At 50.4% G+C, this 26,445-nt stretch overlaps 1 protein-coding gene across 2 annotated transcripts; it reads right to left on the bottom strand.

Moving 5' to 3' along the window:
* Positions 1-1,589: 1,589 nt before the first annotated feature.
* Positions 1,590-23,280, bottom strand: slc25a11 (solute carrier family 25 member 11). Of its 2 annotated transcripts, none has more exons than XM_033016749.1 (9): positions 23,152-23,280; positions 18,128-18,280; positions 15,753-15,959; positions 14,138-14,228; positions 12,765-12,855; positions 10,000-10,099; positions 7,689-7,740; positions 5,350-5,509; positions 1,590-1,968 (listed from the first exon to the last, which is right to left on the bottom strand). In XM_033016749.1, exons 1-8 carry the CDS (start codon positions 23,229-23,231, stop codon positions 5,354-5,356), a joined length of 930 nt encoding a protein of 309 aa, XP_032872640.1. In that variant the 5' UTR covers positions 23,232-23,280; the 3' UTR covers positions 1,590-1,968; positions 5,350-5,353. The 2 variants fall into 2 exon arrangements, with proteins under 2 accessions (XP_032872640.1, XP_032872641.1); XM_033016750.1 differs by lacking the exon at positions 1,590-1,968 and adding an exon at positions 3,535-4,033.
* Between the last annotated feature and the right edge of the window lie 3,165 nt (positions 23,281-26,445).

The following is a 26,445-nucleotide window of genomic DNA, read 5'->3' on the forward strand; positions in this document are numbered from 1 at the left end:
TATTAATGCCTACTATATTCTGTTGTGCTGAAGCAAAGCAAGAATTTCATTAGTCCTATCTGGGACACATGACAATAAACTCTCCTGACTTGAAGATAGCATAGTCAGGGGATACGGGGAGAATGCAGGAACGGGGTACTGATTGTGGATGATCAGCCGTGATCACATTGAATGGCGGTGCTGGCTCGAAGGGCCGAATGGCCTCTACTCCTGCACCGCCATTCAATGTGATCACGGCTGATCATCCACAATCAGTACCCCGTTCCTGCCTTCTCCCCATATCCCCTGACTCCGCTAACTTTAAGAGCCCTATCTAGCTCTCTTGAAAGCATCCAGAGAACCGGCCTCCATCGCCTTGAGGCAGAGAATTCCACAGACTCACAACTCTCTGTGTGGAAAAAGTGTCCCCCATTCCCTCTCCAGGATGAGACATTCCATGCTAGGGCATCGGAAATGTCCTCGTTCTTCAGGGAACGGGGATTCCCCTCCGCCACCATAGATGAGGCTCACACCAGGGTCTCATCCATACCCCGTAACACTGCTCTCTCTCCCCATCCCCGCACTCGCAACAAGGCCAGAGTCCCTCTGGTCCTCACCTTTCACCCCACCAGCCGGCAAATACAACACATAATCCTCCGCCATTTCCGCCACCTCCAACGTGACCCCACCACTCGCCACATCTTCCCATCTCCCCCCATGTCTGCCTTCCGCAAAGACCGCTCCCTCCGCAACTCCCTTGTCAATTCTTCCCTTCCCTCCCGCACCACCCCCTCCCCGGGCACTTTCCGTTGCAACCGCAAGAAATGCAACACCTGTCCCTTCACCTCTCCCCTCGACTCCATTCAAGGACCCAAGCAGTCGTTCCAGGTGCGCCAAAGGTTCACCTGTATCTCCTCCAACCTCATCTACTGCATCCGCTGCTCTAGATGTCAGTTGATTTACATCGGTGAGACTAAGCGGAGGTTGGGCGATCGTTTCGCCGAACACCTCCGCTCAGTCCGCAATAACCTACCTGAACTCCCGGTGGCTCAGCACTTCAACTCCCCCTCCCATTCCCAATCCGACCTCTCTGTCCTGCGTCTCCTCCATTGCCAGAGTGAGCAACAGCGGAAATTGGAGGAACAGCACCTCATATTCGGTCTGGGGACCTTGCGTCCGTATGGCATTAACATTGAATTCTCCCAATTTTGCTAGCCCTTGCTGTCTCCTCCCCTTCCTTAACCCTCTAGCTGTCTCCGCCCGCCCTCGGGCTCCTCCTCCTCCTCCCCTTTTCCTTCCTTCTCCCCCCCCACCCCCCATCAGTCTGAAGAAGGGGTTCGGCCCGAAACGTCGCCTATTTCCTTCGCTCCATAGATGCTGCTGCACCCGCTGAGTTTCTCCAGCAATTTTGTGTACCTTCGATCTTCCAGCATCTGCAGTTCCTTCTTGAACACCCTCTCCAGAGATGCTGCCTGTCCCGCTGAGTTGCTCCAGCATCATGTGTCCATCCTTCATTCCCCTCCCTGGTATGGAACCTATGGCCTGGCTTCGCCTGGATGAGTAGGTTCAGTACTTGAAGCAATGGGTGGGTAGGAAAGAAAGCTGATGCATTGCCTCAATAATTAATTTATTTGTTTTTTTTCTCTTCCAAGTCATTCAATTTGCTCTATAATCATGTCACAAAGTCTAATGTACACCGATGGTTTCAAAATGTCTATGGTAGCGCCTCTTGCCGATCAGAGGGAACAGAATTACCACTCCGAGCTCTCCAAGGCAGAAAAATATAATGATTTGCAAATCGGCAACGGTGGATGTCGGCAGGGATGAGCTGAAAACTCACGGAGTGAGATCGCTAAGTACAGAACACATCACATTTCACACATTTCAAAGTGCAACAGTCTTGTTTTGTCGGGTAACGGTCGCATGAGAAGCGTATCTTGGACGTTTCACCGCAGGTACGGGAATTCAGGCTCGGCGGAACTAAGGAGCCTAAATTGAAAGCAAAAGACTTTGGGATGTTGTCGCGGCTAAACACAAAACATCGGGAAACACTCGGCTGGTCGGGCAGCGCATGTTGAGAAAGAAGGGTTTAAAGGTTTCGCTGAAAGTAGACACAAAATGCTGGAGTGACTCAGCGGGACAGGCAGCATCTCTGGGAAGAAGGAATCGGGGATGTTTCGGGTCGAGACCCTTCTTCAGACTGCCACTCAAGGAACTGCAGGTGCTGGGATCTTGCGTAAAAGCACAGAGTGCTGGAGGAAGTCAGACAGCATCTCCGGGGGACGTGGATAGGCAACGTTTTGGATCGGGACCCTTCTTCAGTCAGAAACGTCGCCTGCCCATGCCAACAATCAGGTCTGAAGAGGGGAAACGTCACCTATCCATGTTCTCCACAGATGCTGCCTGACCCGCTGAGTTACTCCAGTACTCTGTGAAACGTCACCTATCCATGTTCTCCAGAGATGCTGCCTGACCCGCTAAGTTACTCCAGCACTCTGTGAAACGTCACCTATCCATGTTCTCCAGAGATGCTGCCTGACCCGCTGAGTTACTCCAGCACTCTGTGAAACATCACCTATCCATGTTCTCCACAGATGCTGCCTGACCCGCTGAGTTACTCCAGTACTCTGTGAAACATCACCTATCCATGTTCTCCACAGATGCTGCCTGACCCGCTGAGTTACTCCAGCACTCTGTGAAACATCACCTATCCATGTTCTCCACAGATGCTGCCTGACCCGCTGAGTGACTCCAGCGTTTTGTGTCTATCTTCGGTTCAATCCAGCACCTGCAGTTCCTCCCTGCATGAGAATGTGCACATGCTGGAAGCAGGAGCAAAAAAACAAAATACTTGCTGGACTCAGTGGGTCAGTCGGCATCCGTGGAAGGAAAATCAGGCCGAGGGTCAAAATCGGTCAAATGTCCATCGCACCTTTAGATTGACAGATGCTGCCTGGCCCGCTGAGCCCGCCAGCGAACCTAGAGGGTCAACATGGCACAAGGAAGATTTTAATACAAGGACCTTCCTCTACATCATAAAGTGCAGTGGAGCCTAGAAATCATGCCTGCCACACGGAGGGATTTGTGGCAGATAACTTGTACGCAGCTACACAAAAAAGCTGGAGAAACTCAGCGGGTGCAGCAGCATCTATTGAGCGAAGGAAATAGGCAACCTTTCGGGCCGAAACCCTTCTTCAGCTACTTCCCATCCGCAGTTCACTTGGCAGCTGCCATTTTAGCGAGCTGGAGGAGTCTGTGTTCCACGTGTACATGGAGTGCGTGAGGCTGCAGTCCCCTGTTCCATTATCTAAAGGGGCTGCTCCTTGCCTTCTGGCTGTCCGTCACACCCTCATCTTTGGACACCCCTGTGTGCGTAGGGGAGAGGGTTTGGGGCCGAGGATGATGTCTTGGTTGGTTTGCTCCTGGGCCTAGGCCAAGCTGGCCATCCACGCGTGAGTCACGGCGCCTGGCTGCCCGCCCCTTGCCCAGGGTTAAATCTGCGCCCGGGTGGTTTGAAAAACGGACCAAAATAATCGATTAAAATTATTTTTGGTTAAAAAAAAAAGAACAGAAGCCGGTGACGGATTCTCCCCCTAGAACTTACGAGGGCCCAGGCCACCAGAGACACCAGAGTGAACCACTTCCTGCTGGTTTACGGAGATAAGACACAAAATGCTGGAGTGACTCTGGAGAGAAGGAACAGGCGACGTTTCGGGTCAAGGCCCTTCTTCAGACCCGAAACATCACCCATTCCTTCCCTCCAGAGATGCTGCCTCTCCCGCTGAGTTACTCCAGCATTTATGCGCCTGTCTTCGCAAACCAGCACCTGCAGTTCCTTCCTACATACATACACTGCCTTACTTCTGACATTCTCGCCATTGCATATTCGTTGGTGGATCTGTCCCCTCCCACAGTGGCGTGACTGGGGCTGCTCCACATACACTTACATAAGTGTCCACACACTGTAGTGATTGACTCCAATCTGCTCCCTGCCTCGGGCACCCGTGTGTCGCTAACCCCAGAGGTAGGGTGAAGAGTGTGGCGGTCTCACGCCCTACAAAATAAAAAAGCTTCATGGAAGTACTCTGCCTCTGCCAGCATTTGCACACACGCGCTCACTGACAGACACGCACACACACACACACACACACACACACACGCACACACACACACGCACTCAGACATGCATGCACGCACACACGCACACACACACACATGCACTCGGACATGCATGCACGCACACACACAGAAACAAATATACACACACACACGCAGATACAAATTTATACAGGCACACACACACACACTCAGGCACACATGCACACTGACACAGACATGTACACACACACGCACACACTGACACAGACATGCACGCGCACACACACACGCACTCAGACATGCATGCACACACACGCACACACACACACACAGACAGATATACACACACTCATACAAATTTATACAGGCACACACAAACACACACACACTCAGACACACATACACACTGACTGACAGACACGCACACACACTCAGACACACGCACAGACTCAGACACACACGTGCGCACACACACACAGACACAAATATACACTCAGACACAAATTTATACAGGCACACGCACAGACACACACACATAGATACAAATGTATACACACACACAGTTATAGATGGATACGGACACACACACACACACACACACACACAGCACTCCGCTCCACCACACAGCTCGCGATTGATGAGGGAACATTCACTTCTTTAATTTAATTTGCAGCTTAATCACGGGCCAGCAAGGCGGTGACAATCGGTGGCCGGTGGAAATGGTGGGGGTGGGGGACACACACACACACACACACACACACTCACACACTCCACAATCGAGGCACACCCTCCGTGATCTGATTCAGCGATCCTCAGTTTGAGGGCCAAACTGATCCCGTCACCTCTGACCCTCTGGACCGTGCTCGGGGGGGGGGGGGGGGGGGGGGGGGGGGGGGGGGTGCTATGGGCGGCCACCCTGAGGGTCAAGGATCAAAGGCCAAAGGTCAGATCAACACACTAAAAAATAATGTTGTAAACTGTCGCGATGGTAAACCCTCACATTCTCCCAAACACTCGTACGAGGGACCCTAGCCCTCGACATACATACATACACACAGCCAGAATCCAATTCCAACCCAACCTTTGACTGGCCTTCCAAGAATGGATCTGGATATACTTGGTGTAAGAGATTGTTCCTCACCGCCCGCTTCCCCCATCCCACACGCCCATGTTTATTGAAATTCTTTAGGATGGGAGGGGGGAGGGAGGGGGGGAGGAGGGGAGGGGGGGAGGAGGGAGGTAGGAGGGGGGAGGGGGAGCTAGAGGAGTCACCATTTTATTGATCCAGGAAGTAGAGCTTGTAATATTTGTTCATCTGCTCCAGAAAGATGAAGGTGAGCACCGTATGCGGGCCCAGGCGGGCGTAGTACGGCGTGAAGCCCTTCCAAAGGCTGAAGAACCCCTCTTGCCGGGTGACCCTCAGGAGAACGTCCTGTCGGGAAACAGGCGGAAAAGAGAGCAAATTAAGGCACAGGCGGAAAAGAGAGCAACACATCAAATTAAGGCACAGCGGGACGGGCGGCATCTCTGGAGGGAAGGAACGGGCGACGTTTCGGGTCAAGATTCAAAGATTCAAGAGAGTTTATTGTCATGTGTCCCTGATAGACATAGAAACATAGAAAATAGGTGCAGGAGTAGAGGCCATTCGAGCCTGCACCGCCATTCGATATGATCATGGCTGATCATCCAACTCAGTATCCCATCCCTGCCTTCTCTCCATACCCCCTGATCCCATTAGCCACATCTAACTCCCTCTTAAATATAGCCAATGAACTGTGGCCTCAACTGCCTTCTGCGGCAGAGAATTCCACAGATTCACCACTCTCTGTGTAAAAAATGATTTTCTCATCTCGGTCCTAAAAGACTTCCCTCTTATCCTTAAACTGTGTGACCCCTAGATCTGGAATTCCCCAACATCGGGAACAATCTTCATGCATCTAGCCTGTCCAACCCCTTAAGAATTTTGTAAGTTTCTATAAGATCCCCCCTCAATCTTCTAAATTCTAGCGTGTACAAGCCGAGTCTATCCAGTCTTTCTTCATATGAAAGTCCTGACATCCCAGGAATCAGTCTGGTTGAGCCATGGTCTGGTCTGGTGTGGTAGGACAATGACATTCTTGCTTTGCTTCAGCACAACTGAACATAGTAGGCATGAATACAGAACAGATCAGCATGTCCATATACCATTATATAAATATATACACACATGAATAAATAAACTGATAAAGTGCAAATAACAGATAATGAGCTATTAATGTTCAGAGTTTTGTCCGAGCCAGGTTTTATTAACATTTTGTCCGAGCCAAGTTTTATTAAACTTCCCCTGATGGCTGTGGGGAAGTAGCTATTCCTGAACCTGGATGTTGCAGTCTTCAGGCTCCTGTACCTTCTACCTGAAGCTAGCGGGGAGATGAGTGTGTGGCCATGAGAACCTCCTTGTGATTGAGGGAGCCCAGCGTAGGATCGTGAGATTGATCCCTGGGATGGCGGGACTGTCATATGAGGAAAGATTGAAAAGACTAGGCTTGTATTCACTGGAGTTTAGGAGGATGAAAGGGTGGGGCCTTATAGAAACGTATCAGAATCAGAATCACACTTTATTCGTCAAGTATGTTTTGCAACATACAAGGATTGGCGGTGCTGGCTCGAAGGGCCAAATGGCCTGCTCCTGCACCTATTATCTATGATTGTTTTAAATTATAAAAGGACTGGACAAAGCTAGATGCAGGAAAAATGTTCCCAATGTTGGGCGAGTCCAGAACCAGGGGCCACACAGTCTTAGAATAAAGGGGAGGCCAATTAAGACTGAGGTGAGAAAAAAAACTTTTTCACCCAGAGAGTTGTGGATTTGTGGAATTCCCTGCCACAGAGGGCAGTGGAGGCCAAATCATTGGATGGATTTAAGAGAGAGTTAGATAGAGCTCTAGGGGCTAGTGGAATCAAGGGATATGGGGAGAAGGCAGGAACGGGTTATTGATACGGGACGATCAGCCATGGTCACATTGAATGGCGGTGCTGGCTCGAAGGTAACCGGCTTCCGTCTCCGCGCCAAAGATCCCGTAGCGGAGCAAAGATAACTAGTGCGGAGACGGAAGCCGGTTACGGAAACATCCTCGTAAAAATCAAAGTTCTTTGGTAAAAATCTTCTCCTCATTTTCAGAATTTGAATTTATTAACACAAACTGTTCCCCCGCAACGTTGATTACACTGCGGGTCGGGTGGGGTCCGGGTTACTGAAATGGATGGAAAAAAGGCCCACGTTCCGCTCCGTTGCGTACTACACGTCAGCCCATTGCATTTAGCAGGAGTGGTCTATCTTGCTCCGCTATAGGATCTTTGGTTTTGGGCCCCGTAACTGAGGACGGATGTGCCGGCTCTGGAGAGGGTCCAGAGGAGGTTTATAAGAACGATCCCAGGAATGAGTGGGTTAACCTATGATGGGCGTTTGTCGACACTGGGCCTGTACTCGCTGGAGTTTAGACGACTGGGGGGAACCTCGTTGAGATGTAGAGAGTAGTGAAAGGCTTAATGGCGTGTTGAAACACCTGCATGAAACCACCCCATCACCTCTAATACAACATTAGTGTGGAAAAAAAACCAGGATGCCTCACCAGTCCGTTCCTGTATTCTGGTTTGCCATCGATTATCCGCATATTTTGAATTCTGCAAAATAAGAATAGTAGTGACACTTCAATGTTCCAGTAACGTCACCGCCCCACTTTAGGACGTGACAGAGGTGCAGCACGTCTTTGGAGTGTGGGAGGAAACCAGAAATCTCGGAAAAAACCCACACAGGTCACGGGGAGCACGTGCAAACTCCATACAGACAGCACCCGTAGTCGGGATGGAACCCGGGTCTCCGGCGCTGCATTCGCTGTAATGCCCCTGTCCCACTTAGGAAACCTGAACGGAAACCTCTGGAGACTTTGCGCCCCACACAAGGTTTCCGTGCGGTTCCCGGAGGTTTTGGTCAGTCTCCCTACCTGGTTCCACTACCTGCAACCTCTGGCAACCACCTGCAACCTCCGGGAACCGCACGGAAACCTTGGGTGGGGCGCAGAGTCTCCAGAGGTTTCCGTTCAGGTTTCCTAAGTGGGACAGGGGCATAGGCAGCAACTCTACCGCTGCGCCACAGTGACCGCCCATTTTGTACACCTCTATAAGATCACCCCTCATCCTCCAGAGCTCCAAGATATAAAGTCCCAGCCTGCTCAACCTCTCCCTGTAGCTCAGGCCCTCGAGTCCCGGCAACATCCTCGTAAATCTTCTCTGTAACTTTTCCAGCTTGACGTCTTTCCCATAATGTGGAGCCCGGATTAGTTCACAATGAGGCCGAGGGAAAGGGAAAGGGAAGGGAAATAGAATCGAGATCAGTGAAGAGCTTGATGCCCTGTTATATCTCCCAATGATTCTAATACCCCTGTCCCACTTAGGAAACCTGAACGGAAACCTCTGGAGACTTTGCGCCCCACCCAAGGTTTCCGTGCGGTTGCCGGAGGTTGCAGGTGGTTGCCGGAGGTTGCAGGTAGTGGAAGCAGGTAGGGAGACTGACAAAAACCTCCGTGAACCGCACGGAAACCTTGGGCGGGGCGCAAAGTCTCCAGAGGTTTCCGTTCAGGTTTCCTAAGTGGGACAGGGGCATAAGGCTACACACTTCCTCAGCACGGACAACATGGTCTAGCTATAATATGTAGGATAGAACTGCAGATGCTGGTTTAAACCGAAGATAAGACACAAAATGCTGGAGTAACTCAGCGGGACAGGCAGCATCTCTGGAGAGAAGGAACGGTGACGTTTCGAGTTGATACCCTTCTTCAGACTGGGAATGGGTCACGTTTCGGGTCGAGACCCTTCTTCAGACTGGGAATGGGGTGGGAGATTGCAACCTTCACGTGGTCCGCCCTGTTACGACGAATGCAATCCATCAGGCGTGCACAATCAAATAAGATCAAATAGGACAAGTTGTCCTACAACTTTAGGCTGTGCACTCCATACGCAAGAAGAAGACTGGGAATGGGTGAGGTTTCGGGTCGAGATGCTTCCTCAAACTGGGAATGGGTGATGTCTTGGGTCAAGACCCTTCTTCAGACAGGTATGGGTGACATTTCGGGTCGAGACCTTTCATCAGACTGGTCCCCAGTCTGAAGTAGTACATCGACTCAAAACGTCACCCATTCCTTCTCTCCGGAGATGCCGCCTGTCCTGCTGAATTACATAGAAACATAGAAAATAGGTGCAGGAGTATGCCATTCGGCCCTTCGAGCCTGCACCGCCATTCAATATGATCATGGCTGATCAGCCAACTCAGTATCCTGTACCTGCCCTCTCCATACCCCCTGATCCCTTTAACCACAAGGGCCACATCTAACCCCCTCTTAAATATAGCCAATGAACTGTGGCCTCAACTACCTTCTGTGGCAGAGAATTCCACAGATTCACCACTCTCTGTGCGAAAAATGTTTTTCTCATCTCGGTCCTAAAAGATTTCCCCCTTATAGTTATATGGATGGGAAAGGAATGGAGGGTTATGGTCTGAGCGCAGGTATATGGGACTAGGGGAGATTATGTGTTCGGCACGGACTAGAAGGGTCGAGATGGCCTGTTTCCGTGCTGTAATTGTTATATGGTTATATGGTTATCCTTAAACTGTGTGGCCCCTTGTTCTGGACTTCCCCAACATCGGGAACAATCTTCCTGCATCTAGCCTGTCCAACCCCTTAAGAATTTTGTAAGTTTCTATAAGATCCCCCCTCAATCTTCTAAATTCTAGCGAGTACAAGCCGAGTCTGTCCAGTCTCCAGTCCAGTCCAGCATTTTGTGTCCATCTTCGGTCTAAACCAGCGCCTGCAGTTCCTTCCTCCACATTGACTGCTCTTGGCCCCGTCCCATTGAACACGTTGGATACTTGGTTGATTTTGTCACCTGGTTTTGGCGATGTCGACCGGCATGGAGGCAGCTGTGGTCACTAGCCCGCTGATCATACTGGCGCAGAAGTGGCAGAGGATGTTATCGTTGAAGTAACCTGTGTTGGCGGGAATAAAGCATGGATTAGGAAGATGCTCCCGGCTCCCCCCCCTAACCCCCATCAAAGCTGCATTACAAACATCAGGTTCGTGAGGGCACATATACATTAATGTGAGACATTGCCTCATGCTGCTAGAGGCCCGGATTGCGGCTGCATTCTAGAAACATAGAAATTAGGTGCAGGAGTAGGCCATTCGGCCCTTCGAGCCTGCACCGCCATTCAATATGATCATGGCTGATCATCCAACTCAGTATCCCGTACCTGCCTTCTCTCCAGACCCTCTGATCCCCTTAGCCACAAGGGCCACATCTAACTCCCTCTTAAATATAGCCAATGAACTGTGGCCTCGACTACCCTCTGTGGCAGAGAGTTCCAGAGATTCACCACTCTCTGTGTGAAAAAAGTTCTTCTCATCCCGTTTTTAAAGGATTTCCCCCTTATCCTTAAGCTGTGACCCCTTGTCCTGGACTTCCCCAACATCGGGAGCAATCTTCCTGCATCTAGCCTGTCCAACCCCTTAAGAATTTTGTAAGTTTCTATAAGATCCCCTCTCAATCTCCTAAATTCTAGAGAGTATAAACCAAGTCTATCCAGTCTTTCTTCATAAGACAGTCCTGACATCCCAGGAATCAGTCTGGTGAACCTTCTCTGCACTCCCTCTATGGCAATAATGTCCTTCCTCAGATTTGGAGACCAAAACTGTACGCAATACTCCAGGTGTGGTCTCACCAAGACCCTGTACAACTGCAGTAGAACCTCCCTGCTCCTATACTCAAATCCTTTTGCTATGAAAGCTAACATACCATTGGCTTTCTTCACTGCCTGCTGCACCTGCATGCCTACTTTCAATGACTGGTGTACCATGACACCCAGGTCTCGCTGCATCTCCCCTTTTCCTAGTCGGCCACCATTTAGATAATAGTCTGCAAATTCTGTGCGGAGTTTGCACGTTCTCCCTATCACCTAGAGAATTTTCTCCGGGTGCTCCGGTTTCCTCCCACATTCCAAAGTCGCCTTGACTTCAGTAAATTGGCCCAAGTTAGTTTTCGAGAAACAGGCCCTTCGGCCCACAGAGTCCGCTCCGACCAGCGATCCCCGCACATTAACACACGCTGGGGATAATTTACACACACACACACAACGAGCCAATTGACCTACAAGCCTGCACGTCTTTGGAGTGCGGGAGGAAACCGAAGATCTCGGAGAAAACCCACGCAGGTCACGGGGAGAACGTGCAAACTCCGTACAGACAGCACCCGTAGTCGGGATCGAACCCGGGTCTCTGGCGCTGTGAGACAGCAGACAATAGACAAAAAGGTGCAGGAGTAGAGGCCATTCGGCCCTTCGAGCCAGCACCGCCATTCGATATGATCATGGCTGATCATCCAACTCAGTATCCCATCCCTGCCTTCTCTCCATACCCCCTGATCCCTTTAGCCACAAGGGCCACATCTAACTCCCTCTTAAATATAGCCAACGAACTGGCCTCAACTACCTTCTGTGGCAGAGAATTCCACAGATTCACCACTCTCTGTGTAAAAAAGACAATAGACAATAGGTGCAGGAGTAGGCCATTTGGCCCTTCGAGCCAGCACCACCATTCAATGGCTCTTCATCCTCAATCAGTACCCCGTTCCTGCCCTCTCCCCATATCCCCTGACTCCGCTATTTTAAGAGCCCTATCTAGCTCTCTCTTGAAAGCATCCAGAGAACCGGCCTCCACCGCCCTCTGAGGCAGAGAATTCCACAGACTCACCACTCTCTGTGAAAAAGTGTTTCCTCGCCTCCGTTCTAAATGGCTTACTCCTTATTCTTAAACTGTGTGTGTGGCCCCCTGGTTCTGGACTCCCCCACCATCGGGAACATGTTTCCTGCCTCTAGCGTGTCCAAGCCGTTAACACATGGTGAGTGCAGCAGCTCTACCCGCTGCACCCATCAGGCCGCCCCGTATGTTTTTTTGGCAAGCGGGAGGAAATCGGGAGCACCCGGAGGAGAGTCTAATCTCCGAGAGATTTTCTCCTAGCTCCAAGGGTGATCGGAGTCAAGGGATGTGGGGAGAAAGCAGGAACGAAGGGGTACTTATAAAATCCTTAAGGGGTTGGACAGGCTAGATGCAGGAAGATTGCTCCCGATGTTGGGGAAGTCCAGGACAAGGGGTCACAGCTTAAGGATAAGGGGGAAATCCTTTAAAACCGAGATGAGAAGAACTTTTTTCACACAGAGAGTGGTGAATCTCTGGAACTCTCTGCCACAGAGGGTAGTTGAGGCCACAGTTCATTGGCTATATTTAAGAGGGAGTTAGATGTGGCCCTTGTGGCTAAGGGGATCAGAGGGTATGGAGAGAAGGCAGGTACGGGATACTGAGTTGGATGATCAGCCATGATCATATTGAATGGCGGTGCAGGCTCGAAGGGCCGAATGGCCTACTCCTGCACCTAATTTCTATGTTTCTATGTTTACTGATTCTGGGTGATCAGCCGTGATCGTACTGAATGGCCTAAGTCTGCACCTATTTTTCTATGAGTCACAAGGAGAACGTGCAAACTCCACGCGCGGACAGATTGAACCCAGGGAGGTGGGGGGGGGGGGATCAGGCGGCGAGAGGAAGCACAAGGGAGGAGAGACGATGCCACGTCAGGCGGGACAATCAAGGAGATCTCACTGAGGCTCAGGAGGAACTGCTTGGACTGGGAGTAAGAGGACAGCTGGGCTGCGTTCACCACCACCGCGCGAGCCATCGTCGGGACGCAACCCTGGAACAAAAACAGCGACAGAGGGCCTGCGTTAGTTCAAAGGTGGACGAACTGCTGGAGAAACTCAGCGGGCGAGGCAGCATCTACGGAGCTTTCAAGAGAGAGCTAGATAGGGCTCTTAAAGATAGCGGAGTCAGGAGATATGGGGAGAAGGCAGGAACAGGGTACTGATTGGGGATGATCAGCCATGATCACAGTGAATGGCGGTTCTGGCTCGAAGGGCCAAATGGCCTCTACTCCTGCACCTATTGTCTATTGAGATTAGCCATGATTGAATGGCGGAGTAGACTTGATGGGATGAATGGCCTGTGTCTTATGATCTTACGGATGCATAAATGGGAGAGAAAGATCAGGTATGATTCCTGGGATGTCAGGACTTTCATATGAAGAAAGATTGGATAGACTCGGTTTGTACTCGCTAGAATTTGAGGGGGGATCTTATAGAAACTTACAAAATTCTTAAGGGGTTGGACAGGCTAGATGCAGGAAGATTATTCCCGATGTTGGGGAAGTCCAGAACAAGGGGTGACAGTTTAAGGATAAGGGGGAAATCTTTTAGGACCGAAATGAGGAAAACATTTTTCACACAGAGAGAGTGGTGAATCTCTGGAATTCTCTGCCACAGAAGGTAGTTGAGGCCACAGTTCATTGGCTATATTTAAGAGGGAGTTAGATGTGGCCCTTGTGGCTAAAGGGATCATGGGGTATGTAGAGAAGGCAGGTACAGGATACTGAGTTGGATGATCAGCCATGATCATATTGAATGGCGGTGCAGGCTCGAAGGGCCGAATGGCCTACTCCTGCACCTATTTTCTATGTTTCTATGATTGAATGGCGGTGTAGGTTCGAAGGGCCGAATGGCCTACTCCTGCACCTATTTTCTATGTTTCTATGATTGAATGGCGGAGTAGACTTGATGGGATGAATGGCCTGTGTCTTATGATCTTATGGATGGATAAGTGGGAGAGAAAGATCAGGCATGATTGAATGGCGGAGTAGACTAATGGGCCGAATGGCCTAATTCTGCTCCTATCACGTGAGCTTAACTGCACCTCCACTGTGGACATCGGGGTCTTCTCCTACTGAGAAGAAGGGAGGACCCAGCGGGGGGGGGGGGGTCTGCCGGGAACTGAGGGGGGGCCCACGATTTCAGTTTGGCCCAATTCTGCTCCCATCAGTTACCTAGTTTGGATTCTGGTCACGCGGAGCGAGGTACAGGGAAAAAGCATCGCTGGCGGACGCGCGGACTTACGAACGATGTGCCCCGTCAGTGCGAACTTACCCGCCAGAGGGTGACGAGGCCCTCTTCTCGGGTCATGCGTAAAAGCGCGTTAAACACGTTGGTGTAACCCCGCCGCTGGTCTGCGGGCATCCTGGAGGAGGTAGAAAGAACACCCAGACAGTCGTAGATACGAGGAACCCCAGACCAGACACAGAGCGCTGAAGTAGCTCAGCGGGAGGAAGTCAACTGCAGTTGTACAGGGCCCTGGTGAGACCACACCTGGGGTTATTGTGTCTCCTAGTTTAGTGAGACTGGGAGCAGAAACTAGAGCAGAAACAGGCCCTTCGGCCCACCGTGTCCGTGCTGACCAGCGATCCCCGCACATTAACACCACCCTACACACACTAGGGACAATTTCTACATTTACACCAAGCCAATTAACCTGCAAACCTGCACGTCTTTGGAGTGTGGAAGGAAACCGAAGACCGAACCCACGAAGGTCACGGGGAGAACGTGCAAACTCCGTACAGATATCCATTGACTTTGCCAACACCTGTGGCAAAGAATTCCACAGATTCACCACCCTCTGACTAAATAAATTCCTCCTCATCTTTCTAAAGGAACGTCCTTTTATTCTGAGGTTACGGCCTCTGGTCCTAGACTCTCCCACGGGTGGAAAAACATCCTCTCCACATCCACTCTATGACCCCATTCGCCTGCCTTCTCCCCATTACCTCTGTATATATATATACACCTCTGTGTATATATGGCGATCACATTGAATGGCGGTGCTGGCTCGAAGGGCCGAATGGCCTACTCCTGCACCTATTGTCTATATATATATATATATACATACCTCTGTATATATATATATATATATATATATATACCTCTATGTGTGTATATATAGATAAATATATATAGACAATAGGTGCAGGAGTAGGCCCTTCGAGCCAGCACCGCCATTCAATGTGATCATGGCTGATCATCCCCAATCAGTACCCCGTTCCTGCCTTCTCCCCATATCCACTGACTCCGCTATCTTTAAGAGCCCTATCTAGCTCTCTCTTGACAATAGACAATAGGTGCAGGAGTAGGCCATTCGGCCCTTCGAGCCAGCACCGCCATTCAATGTGATCATGGCTGATCATCCCCAATCAGTGCCCCGTTCTTGCCTTCTCCCCATATACCCTGACTCCGCTATCTTTAAGAGCCCTATCTAGCTCTCTCTTGAAAGTATCCAGAGAACCGGCCTCCACCGCCCTCTGAGGCAGAGAATTCCAGACTCACAACTCACAGAGGTGAGAAAAAGTGTTTCCGTTCTAAATGGCTTACCCTTTATTCTTAAACTGTGTGTGGCCCCTGGTTCTGGTCTCTCCCAACATGGGGAACATGTTTCCTGCCTCTAGAGTGTGTCCAAGCCCTTAACAATCTTATATGTTTCAATGAGGCCCCTGGTTCTGGTCTCCCCCAACATCGGAAACATGTTGTTCAAAAGGGAACTGCAGATGCTGGAATATCGAAGGTACACAAAATTGCTGGGGAAACTCCATAGATGCTGCTGCACCCGCTGAGTTTCCCCAGCAATTTTGTGTACCTTCGGGAACATGTTTCCTGCCTCTAGCGTGTGTCCAAGCCCTTAAACAATCGTCTCTGAGTCTCGGGCACCACCCACCTGCCGTCGGCAGTCATCCTGATCAGCGATACCTCGGCGGGCGTCCCCACGAAGGCGCCGATCGCGCCCGCCGTCATGCCGATGCCAGCTTTCATGAAGAAGTTGGGCGGCGTGCCGTCAGCCTTGGTCAGCTTCTCGAAGAGGATGGTGTAGATTCCCAGGCGGGTGGTGGTGTAGGTGGCCTGGCGCAGCAAGCCCGCGGAGAGACTGAGAGGGAGACGGGAGGGGGGGAGTGAAAGAGAGGGCGGTGAGGTGGAATCACCACGTTATTGTTGTCAATGCACTATTATGGTTCAGTTTAGTTTAGAGATACAGCAGCGGAAACAGGCCCTTCGGCCCACCGGGTTCGCGACGACCAGCGATCGCCCCGCACTTTAACACTACCCTGCTAGGATTAATTTACATTCATACCAATCCAATTAGCCTACAAACCTGTTTCAGAAGGAACTGCAGATGCTGGAAAAATCGAAGGTACACAAAAAAGCTGGAGAAACTCAGCGGGTGCAGCAGCATCTATGGAGCGAAGGAAATTGGCAACGTTTCGGGCCGAAACGTAGCCTATTTCCTTCGCTCCATAGATGCTGCTGCACCCGCTGAGTTTCTCCAGCTTTTTTGTGTACCTTAGCCTACAAACCTGTATGTCTTTCGAGTGTGGGAGGAAACCGAAGATCCCGATGTTCCCAATGTTGGGGCGAATGTTCCCAATGTGTGGGCGAGTCCAGAACCAGGGGCCACACACGCAGTCTTAGAATAGAGGGGAGGTCATTTAAGACTGAGGTGAGAAAAAACGTTTTCACCCAGAGAGTAGTGAATTTGTGGAATTCCCTGCCACAGAGGGCAGTGGAGGCCAAGTCACTGGATGCATTTAAGAGAGAGTTAGATAGAGCTCTAGGGGCTAGTGGAGTCAAGGGATATGGGGAGAAGGCAGGCACGGGTTATTGATAGGGGACGATCAGCCATGATCACAATGAATGTCAGTGCTGGCTCGAAGGGCCGAATGGCCTCCTCCTGCACTTATTTTCTATGTTTCTATATAAAACCCACGCTGGTCACGGGGAGGACTACAAACTCCGTACAGACAGCGCCCGTGGTCGGGATCGAACGCGGGCCTGTGGCGCTGTGAAGCAGCAACTCTACTGGGTGTAGTTTCGAACAAGCATGAGGAAGGTTTACCTATCGACCATGCGAAGTGTTACGGAGACACGAGGAGTTTACTAACATTTAAAGCACTAAGCTGGAGTTCGATGAAGATTGCAGTAACGAGTCGGGAGAAGCTTGGATGTATCTGAATGTTTTTCATCAACAATAAACAACTTAAGGCTGTGTTTTGGAAGACGTATCTGTGAAGAAGCTCTGAAGGTCTCCGATGATGAGCTCGCATGCGTATCGAAGACATTCCCCTTAACCATGCTGTCCATTTAGCGGCTAGCTGGTTAATTTCTCGAACGATATGAAAATCTGCCTCTACATTAAGTCGAAGGGAACCTCCGGCAGGGTGGGGGGTTAAATACCAGTCCCAGAGAGGGGGGTCAGAAGATTGGGCTAAGATTCTCTGAGAGATTTTGGCCAGAAGTCTGGTTCCAGCCGTGGAACTGAAGAAAATACCAGTCCCAGATATTGGGACAGAATCTTTATAAATCAGAGCATTGAGTATAGAAGTTGGGATGTAATGTTAAAATTGTACAAGGCATTGGTGAGGCCAATTCTGGAGTATGGTGTACAATTTTGGTCGCCAAATTACAGGAAAGATGTCAACAAAATAGAGAGAGTACAGAGGAGATTTACTAGAATGTTGCCTGGGTTTCAGCACCTAAGTTACAGAGAAAGGTCTTTATTCTTTGGAGCGCAGAAGGTTAAGGGGGGACTTGATAGAGGTCTTTAAAATGATGAGAGGGATAGACAGAGTTGACGTGGATAAGCTTTTTCCATTGAGAGTAGGGAAGATTCAAACAAGAGGACATGATTTGAGAATTAAGGGACAAAAGTTTAGGGGTAACATGAGGGGGAACTTCTTTACTCAGAGAGTGGTAGCTGTGTGGAATGAGCTTCCAGTGGAAGTGGTGGAGGCAGGTTCGATTTTATCATTTAAAAATAAATTGGATAGGTATATGGACGGGGAAGGAATGGAGGGTTATGGTCTGAGTGCAGGTAGATGGGACTAGGTGAAAGTGTTCGGCACGGACTAGAAGGGTTAAGATGGCCTGTTTCCGTGTTGTCATTGTTATATGGTTATATAAGCTACAGTGGGTACTGGTTCGGTCTGTGTGACTTGGATGCTTTTCCTACGGGTGGGGCGAGAGAGGGGGGAACGGGTTCCTAAAATGGCGCTGGAACAAGCCCGGCAGGGGGTGGGAGTGGGACGCCCCCCTGCTCACCCGGTGTAGATCCCCCCGATCCCCTCGGCCTTCAGGATGGTGGTGACGGCGTGGAAGCTGGTCTTGTACTCCTTCGCCCGACCTCCTTGCCCGCTCAGCTGCATCCGGTTTTTCACCAGGTCCAGCGGTTGAACGAAGAACGTGGCTCCCATCCTAAAGGACAAAACGCAACTGGGTTAGGCTCTTGTAGAGGGGCAGTTCGCTGGAGGTGATATTACCATACACACTGCTGTTATGATCACCCATGCTCAGACTCATAGAATCTCACAGCGTGGAAACAGGACTTCGGCTCAACTCGTCCACGCCGACCTACATGCCCCAATAACAGAAGGCAGTGGAGGCCAATTCTCTGGATGCTTTCAAGAGAGAGTTAGATAGGGCTCTCAAAGATAGCAGAGTCAGGGGATATGGGGAGAAGGCAGGAACGGGGTACTGATTGAGGATGAAGAGCCATTGAATGGTGGTGCTGGCTCGAAGGGCCAAATGGCCTACTCCTGCACCTATTGTCTATTGTCTTTTTTACACAGTGAGTGGTGAATCTGTGGAATTCCCTACCAAGTCCGCGCCGACCAGCGATCCCTGCTCCTGCACCTATTGCCTATTGTATCCACATATTAGACAATAGACAATAGGTGCAGGAGTAGGCCATTCGGCCCTTCGAGCCAGCACCGCCATTCAATGTGATCATGGCTGATCATCCACAATCAGTACCCCGTTCCTGCCTTCTTCCCATATCCCCTGACTGCTATCTTTAAGAGCCCTATCTAACTCTCTCTTGAAAGCATCCAGAGAATTGGCCTCCACTGCCTTCTGTGGCAAAGAATTCCACAGATTCACAACTCTCTCTGGGTGAAAACGTTTTTCCTCATCTCCGTTCTAAATGCCCTACCCCTAATTCTTAAAATTGCGGCCCCTGGTTCTGGACTCCCCCAACAGCGGGAACATGTTTGTGAACAGGCCCTTCGGTCCAACTCACCCACGCCAGCCAACAACGTCCCAGCTACGCTAGTCCCACCTGCCTGTGCTTGGTCCATATCCCTCCAAACCTGTCCTATCCATGTACCTGTCTAACTGCTTCTTAAACGTTGGGATAGTCCCTGCCTCTAATACCTCCTCCAGCAACTCGTTCCATACACCCACCACCCTCTGTGTGAAAATGTTACCCCTCGGATTCCTGTTAAAATATTTTCCCCGTCACCTTAAACCTTTGTCCTCTGGTCCTCGATTCACCAACTCTGGGCAAGGGACTCTGTGCGTCTACCCGATCTATTCCTCTCATGATCTTATACACTTCCTCTCATACACAGGTTCATACTCAATCCTTTTATACATGTTTCCTTCCAAAGGAAACTGTTTGACCTTGACATTTGGAGCAAGGCGGAGGATTCACGAAGTCAGTGGATCTAATGCCAGCTGGCCACCTATACTCGAGTTTCACATCAGCCATCTTGGCATGCAGGAGACAGCCATGGGGGGGGGGGGGGGGGGAGTGCACATTGAACACTGTAGACACTGCTGGCTGAATACACAGCTAGACCTTGACAGATATTCACTTGATGGAGTGGATGTGTAGAGGATGTTTCCACTAGTGGGAGAGTCTCGGACCAGAGGTCACAGCCCCAAAATTAAAGGGCGCTCCTTTCAATGCACCGCCATTGGCGACAGATGGCACAATGGCTAAGTGTTCGGCTGGCAACCTGAAGGTGGCCGGTTCGAATCCTGCTTGGAGTGTGTACTGTCGTTGTGTCCTTGGGCAAGACACTTCACCTACCTTTGCCTGGCACTAGAGACGGAAATTAGCTACTGATTGGCTACAATCTCGCATATTTACATGCAAATGTTCATTAATATGCACTGTCCCTATAAACAAATTATTATTATATTATTATTATTCAATGTGATCATGGCTGATCATCCACAATCAGTACCCCGTTCCTGCCTTCTCCCGATATCCCCTGACTCTGCTATTTTTAAGAGTCCTATCAAGCTCTCTCTTGAAAGTATCCAGAGAACCGGCCTCCACCGCCCTCTTTGAGGCAGAGAATTCCACAGACTTACAACTCTCTGGGTGAAAATGTTTTTCCTCATCTCAGTCCTAAATGGCCGACCCCTTATTCTTAAACTGTGTGTGACCCCTGGTTCTGTACTCCCCAACATGGGGAACATTTTTCCTGCATCTAGCCTGTCCAATCCCTTAAGAATTTTATATGTTTCTCTAAGATTACCTCTCATCCTTCTAAATTCCAGTGAATACATAGATACATAGAAAATAGGTGCAGGAGTAGGCCATTCGGCCCTTCGAGCCTGCACCGCCATTCAATATGATCATGGCTGATCATCCAACTCAGTATCCCGTACCTGCCTTCTCTCCATACCCCCTGATCCCTTTAGCCACAAGGGCCACATCTAACTCCCTCTTAAATATAGCCAATGAACTAGCCTCAACTACCCTCTGTGGCAGAGAGTTCCAGAGATTCACCACTCTCTGTGTGAAAAAGTTTCTTCTCATCTCGGTCCTAAAGGATTTCCCCCTTATCCTTAAGCTGTGACCCCTTGTCCTGGACTTCCCCAACATCGGGAACAATCTTCCTGCATCTAGCCTGTCCAACCCCATAAGAATTTTGTACGTTTCTATAAGATCCCCTCTCAATCTCCTAAATTCTAGCGAGTATAAGCCAAGTCTATCCAGTCTTTCATCATATGAAAGTCCTGACATCCCAGGAATCAGTCTGGTGAACCTTCTCTACACTCCCTCTATGGCTATAATGTCCTTCCTCAGATTTGGAGACCAAAACTGTACGCAATACTCCAGGTGTGGTCTCACCAAGACCCTGTACAACTGCAGTAGAACCTGGTACACAAAATTGCTGGGGAAACTCAGCGGGTGCAGCAGCATCTATGGAGCGAAGGAAATAGGCGACGTTTCGGGCCGAAACCCTTCTTCAGACTGCAGTAGAACCTCCCTGCTCCTATACTCAAATCATTTTGCTATGAAAGCTAACATACCATTCGCTTTCTTCACTGCCTGCTGCACCTGCATGCCTAATAATACAGGCCCAGTCGACCCATTCTTTCATCATAGGTCAGTCCTGCCGTCCCGGGAATTAACCTGGTGAACCTACGCTGTACTCCCTCAATAGCAAGAATGTCCACGTTCACAACTCTCTGGGTGAAAAAGTTTTTCCTCATCTCAGTCCTAAATGGCCGACCCCATATTCTTAAACTGTGTGTGACCCCTGGTTCTGGACTCCCCCGAACATGGGGAACATTTTCCCTGCATCAGCATCCGCTCTACCCGCTGCGCCACTGTGCTGCCCGATGCATCTTCAACTCAACGGCACTTCACTCAGTCCACAGGTAAAAGGTCGGTCAAGGTCAAGATGTGTACTTAGTCACCATTGGCACATGCTGAGTTGCTTGGAACAGGATTTGATCCCATAGCTACCAAAGATCCTATAGCGGAACAAGTAGACCACTCCTGCTAAATGCAATGGGCTGACGTGTAGTACGCAACGGAGCGGAACGTGGGCCTTTTTTTCATCCATTTCAGTAACCCGACCCGACTCGCAGTGTAATCAACGTTGCGGGGGAACAGTTTGTGTTAATAAATTAAAATTCTGAAAATGAGAAGATTTTTACCAAATAACTTTTATTTTTACGAGGATGTTTCCGTAACCGGCTTCCGTCTCCGCACTAGTATCTTTGCTCCACTACGGGATCTTTGGTGCGGAGACGGAAGCCGGTTACAGAAATGGGGCCGAAAATTACCTATGAATCTGCCCATGACCGTACTACGTCTTTTTCGTCGAGTGGACCATCTTGCTCGCTATAGGATCTTTGGTCTAAACTGCCCGACTTGACCACCACACACGAGCAAGAAACTACTGACACAAGGAAAGGCTAAATATAATTCCATCTCAATTTAGAATACTTTGCACACCACTTTTTGCAACTTACCAAATGATAATTACAAAAAAATAACAATTTACTCAAATGAATGCAAAATATATAATTTATATCTTATAATAAAATGTCGTTTCTTATAAGGTCATAAGTGATAGGAGCAGAATTAGGCCATTCGGCCCATCAAATCCACTCCGCCATTCAATCATGGCTGAGCTATCTCTCCCTCCTAACCCCATTCTCCTGCCTTCTCCCCATAACCCCTGACACCCGCACTAATCAAGAATCTATCTATCTCTGTCTTAAAAATACCCACTGACTTGTGGCCTCCACAGCCGTCTATGGCAAAGAATTCCACAGATTCACCACCCTCTGGCTAAAGAAATTCCTCCTCATCTCCTTCCTTAAAGAACGACCTTTAATTCTGAGGCTGTGACCTCTGGTCCTAGACTCTCCCACTAGTGGAAACATCCTCTGGGTGATACCTGAGGGCAAAGTGTGGGGGCCCGGGGGAGACACAGATTGGGGGGGGAGGTTGAGGGACTGAAGTTTGACCCCGGGGAGAGAGGGAGGGTCCCGGGTAGGATGGAGGTCATGGCCCCCCCAGAGATGTCAAGGGGCCCTGACAGGTTAGGAGGGTAGCTAGGGGGCGGTGAGCCCCCCCCCCCCCCCACCCCAAGGGTGAAGCGGGGACCCTGGGGACAGAGGGAAGGGTCATGGGGGGCCTGAGAAGGTGATGGGGGGCCCCTGGGTTGCCAAGGGGAGGGTGATACCAGGGGCCCTGAGGGCAAAGTGTGGGGGCCCGGGGGAGACACAGATTGGGGGGGGGGGGGTGAGGGGGGTCCAGGGACTGAAGTTTGACCCTGGGAAGAGAGGGAGGGTCCCGGGTAGGATGGAGGTCATGGCCCCCCATGGAGGTCAAGGGGCCCCGGCAGGTTAGGAAGGTTGCTAGGGGGGCAGTGAGGGGGCACTGGGTAGACTGAGGGTTGCATGGGGCGACTCCTGGAGGGAGGGAGGGAGGGAGGGGGAGGGGTGGGGGGGGGGGATAGCACGCTGCTGTGGGGCCGAAGGGTTTATCAATCCACCCCAGCCCCAGCCCCCCCAGCTCCGGGCTACGTTACCCCGCCAGGCCGCCGAAGAGGAACTTGATGGCCTTCGGGGATCCGCGGCTCCGCGTCTTCTCCGCCGCCGCCGCCGCCATCTTCCTTCCACCTTCACCAAGGAGACCGACGTCGGGGGCGGGGCCGGGGGCGCGCACGTGTTTGCGTCCGCGTGCGTGACGTGGCGTGGCGTGAGGGCGGGGGGGACGCGCGCTGCATGCGCGGTGACGTAATCCACCGGAGGTGGCCGTACTTGGTGATGTAATCCATCGGAGGTGGGTGTACGTGGTGACGCAATCCATCGGAGGTGGGTGTACGCGGTGACGCAATCCAACGGAGTTGAACGTGGTGACGCAATCCATCGGGGTTGAACGTGATGATGTAATCCATTTGGAAGCGTACGTGATGATGTAACCCATTGGAGGGGGGGATATATGTGATGATGTAATCCATTAGGGGAGGCATACACGGTGATGTAATCCATCGGAGGTGGTTGAACGTGGTGATGTAATCCATTAGGAGGCGTACGTGATGATGTAATCCATTGGAGGGGGGTGTGCGTGATGATGTAATCCATTGGGGGATGAAAGTGATGACGTAATCCATTAGAAGTCGTACGCGATTATGTAATCTATTGGGGGGGGCGTACATGATGATGTAATCCATGGGAGGGGGGCGTACATGATGATGTAATCCATTGGGGGATGGGCATACGTGATGATGTAATCCATGTGAGGGGCATACGTGATGATGTAATCCATGGGAGGGGGGGCGTACATGATGATGTAATCCATTGAGGGGGTTTACGTGATGATGTAATCCATTGGGGGATGGGCATACGTGATGATGTAATCCATTGGAGGAGGGGCATACGTGATGATGTAATCCATTGGAGGAGGGGCATACGTGATGATGTAATCCATTGAGGGGGTTTACGTGATGATGTAATCCATTGAGGGGGCTTACGTGATGATGTAATCCATTGGGGGATGGGCATACGTGATGATGTAATCCATGGGAGGGGCATACGTGATGATGTAATCCATGGGAGGGGGGGCGTACATGATGATGTAATCCATTGAGGGGGTTTACGTGATGATGTAATCCATTGGGGGATGGGCATACGTGATGATGTAATCCATGGGAGGGGCATACGTGATGATGTAATCCATGGGAGGGGGGGCGTACATGATGATGTAATCCATTGAGGGGGTTTACGTGATGATGTAATCCATTGAGGGGGCTTACGTGATGATGTAATCCATTGGGGGAGGGGTGTACGTGATGATGTAATCCATTGGGGGAGGGGCATACGTGATGATGTAATGCATTAGGGGTGTCAAACATGATGATCTAATCCATTAATGGGGCGTATGTAGTGATGTAAACCATTGGAGGGTGTACACGGTGATGTAATCCATTGGGGGGGGTGTATGTGGTTCTTTGGTATTTCTTCCATTTTGGCAACAGGGGACTTTTTTTTAACAACTCCTTTGGGCCAATAATTATCCCTTGATCAATGTAGCTGAAAAAGGAAAACCAGGACTTTCCTGCTATTGAGGGAGCCCAGCGTAGGTTCACCAGGTTAATTCCCGGAATGGCGGGACAGTCATATGCTGAGAGAATGGAGCGGCTGGGCTTGTATTCACTGGAATTTAGAAGGATGAGGGGGTATCTCATTGAAACATATAAGATTGTTAAGGGCTTGGACACGCTAGAGGCAGGAAACATGTTCCCGATGTTGGGGGAGTCCAGAACCAGGGGCCACACACAGTTTAAGAATAAGGAGTAAGCCATTTAGAACGGAGACGAGGAAACACTTTTTCACACAGAGAGTGGTGAGTCTGTGGAATTCTTTGCCTGTGGAGGCCGATTCTCTGGATGCTTTCAAGAGAGAGCTAGATAGAGCTCTTAAAGATAGCGGAGTCAGGCGATATGGGGAGAAGGCAGGAACGGGGGTACTGATTGGGGATGATCAGCCATGATCACATTGAATGGCGGTGCTGGCTCGAAGGGCTGAATGGCCTCTACTCCTGCACCTATTGTCTACTGTCTTCCTGCACAATTCCCAGGGTCATACTGCACAGAAACAGGCCCTTAAATGCACATTTTATTTGCAAGGTCAACATTAAATAACACTGTGACAGGGAAGTTTTTGGCAAGTCCATGTTTGTCCCTTCCTTACTCTGGGAGGAAGCAGGTAGCAAGGTTCCCACACTTGAAAAAATCCCCCATAGAATAGGCACACAGGGCTAGAAAGCCCCTTCAAAAACGGAGCCACTCCCTGGTGAACTCCAAATTAACATCAGGGCGCAGCGGTAGAGTTACAGCCTCATAGCGCCAGAGACCCGGGTTCAAACAATCAATCAATCAACCTTTATTGTCATCTTGCAAAGCCAGAGTTGTACAGTGCAAAATGAGAAGACGTTTCCCAGGGAATATCGGAGCATCGCACATAAAAACAATCCAGTCCCTGATGAAACAGTACGAATAGTTAAAAAGTGCAGGGAAAAAACAGCCACAATAAAATACAAATAAAAAACAGTTATAAAATGTCCAGGGCAGCTGATTTAAGTGGCCAGTGCCAGAGTTCTTTTTCAGATTCAGATTCAACTTTAATTGTCATTGTCATACAGAGACAACGAAGCTGTTCCTGGACCTGCTGGTCCGGCAACGGAGAGACCTGTAGCGCCTCCCGGATGGTAGGAGGGTAAACAGTCCATGGTTGTGGTGAGAGCAGTCCTTGGCGATGCTGAGCACCCTCCGCAGACAACGCTTGCTTTGGACAGACTCGATGGAGGGGAGCGAGGAACCGGTGATGCGTTGGGCGATTTTCACCACCCTCTGCAGTGCTTTCCGGTCGGAGACAGAGCAGTTGCCGTACCATACTGTGATACAGTTGGTAAGGATGCTCTCGATGGTGCAGTGGTAGAAGTTCACCAGAGTTATTAAATTGTCAGTGCAAAACAGCAGAATCAGGTGGAGTGACTGTTTAGCAGCCTCACAGTCTGTGGCAGGAAGCTGTTTAGCAGTCTTGTAGTCCGGGCTTTGATGCTGTGATATCTCTTGCCTGATGGCAGGAGATCCAGGTGTATGTGGAGGGGGTGCAGTTTGTCCTTAGCTATTCTCAGAGCTTTTTTCAGGCAGCGGCTCTGGAACAGTTCTTGTACCGAGGGTAGGGAGACGCCAATGATCCTCTCTGCTCCCCTCACTACCCTCTGCAGGGACTTTCTGTCCGAGCTGTTACAGTCGGAGTACCACGTGTTCATGCAGTACATGCAGTACAGACTCCACCGTGCCCCTGTAGAAAGTCCT

This window comes from Amblyraja radiata, unplaced genomic scaffold (assembly GCF_010909765.2).
Source record: "Amblyraja radiata isolate CabotCenter1 unplaced genomic scaffold, sAmbRad1.1.pri scaffold_472_ctg1, whole genome shotgun sequence".
Taxonomy (NCBI): Eukaryota; Metazoa; Chordata; class Chondrichthyes; order Rajiformes; family Rajidae; genus Amblyraja; species Amblyraja radiata.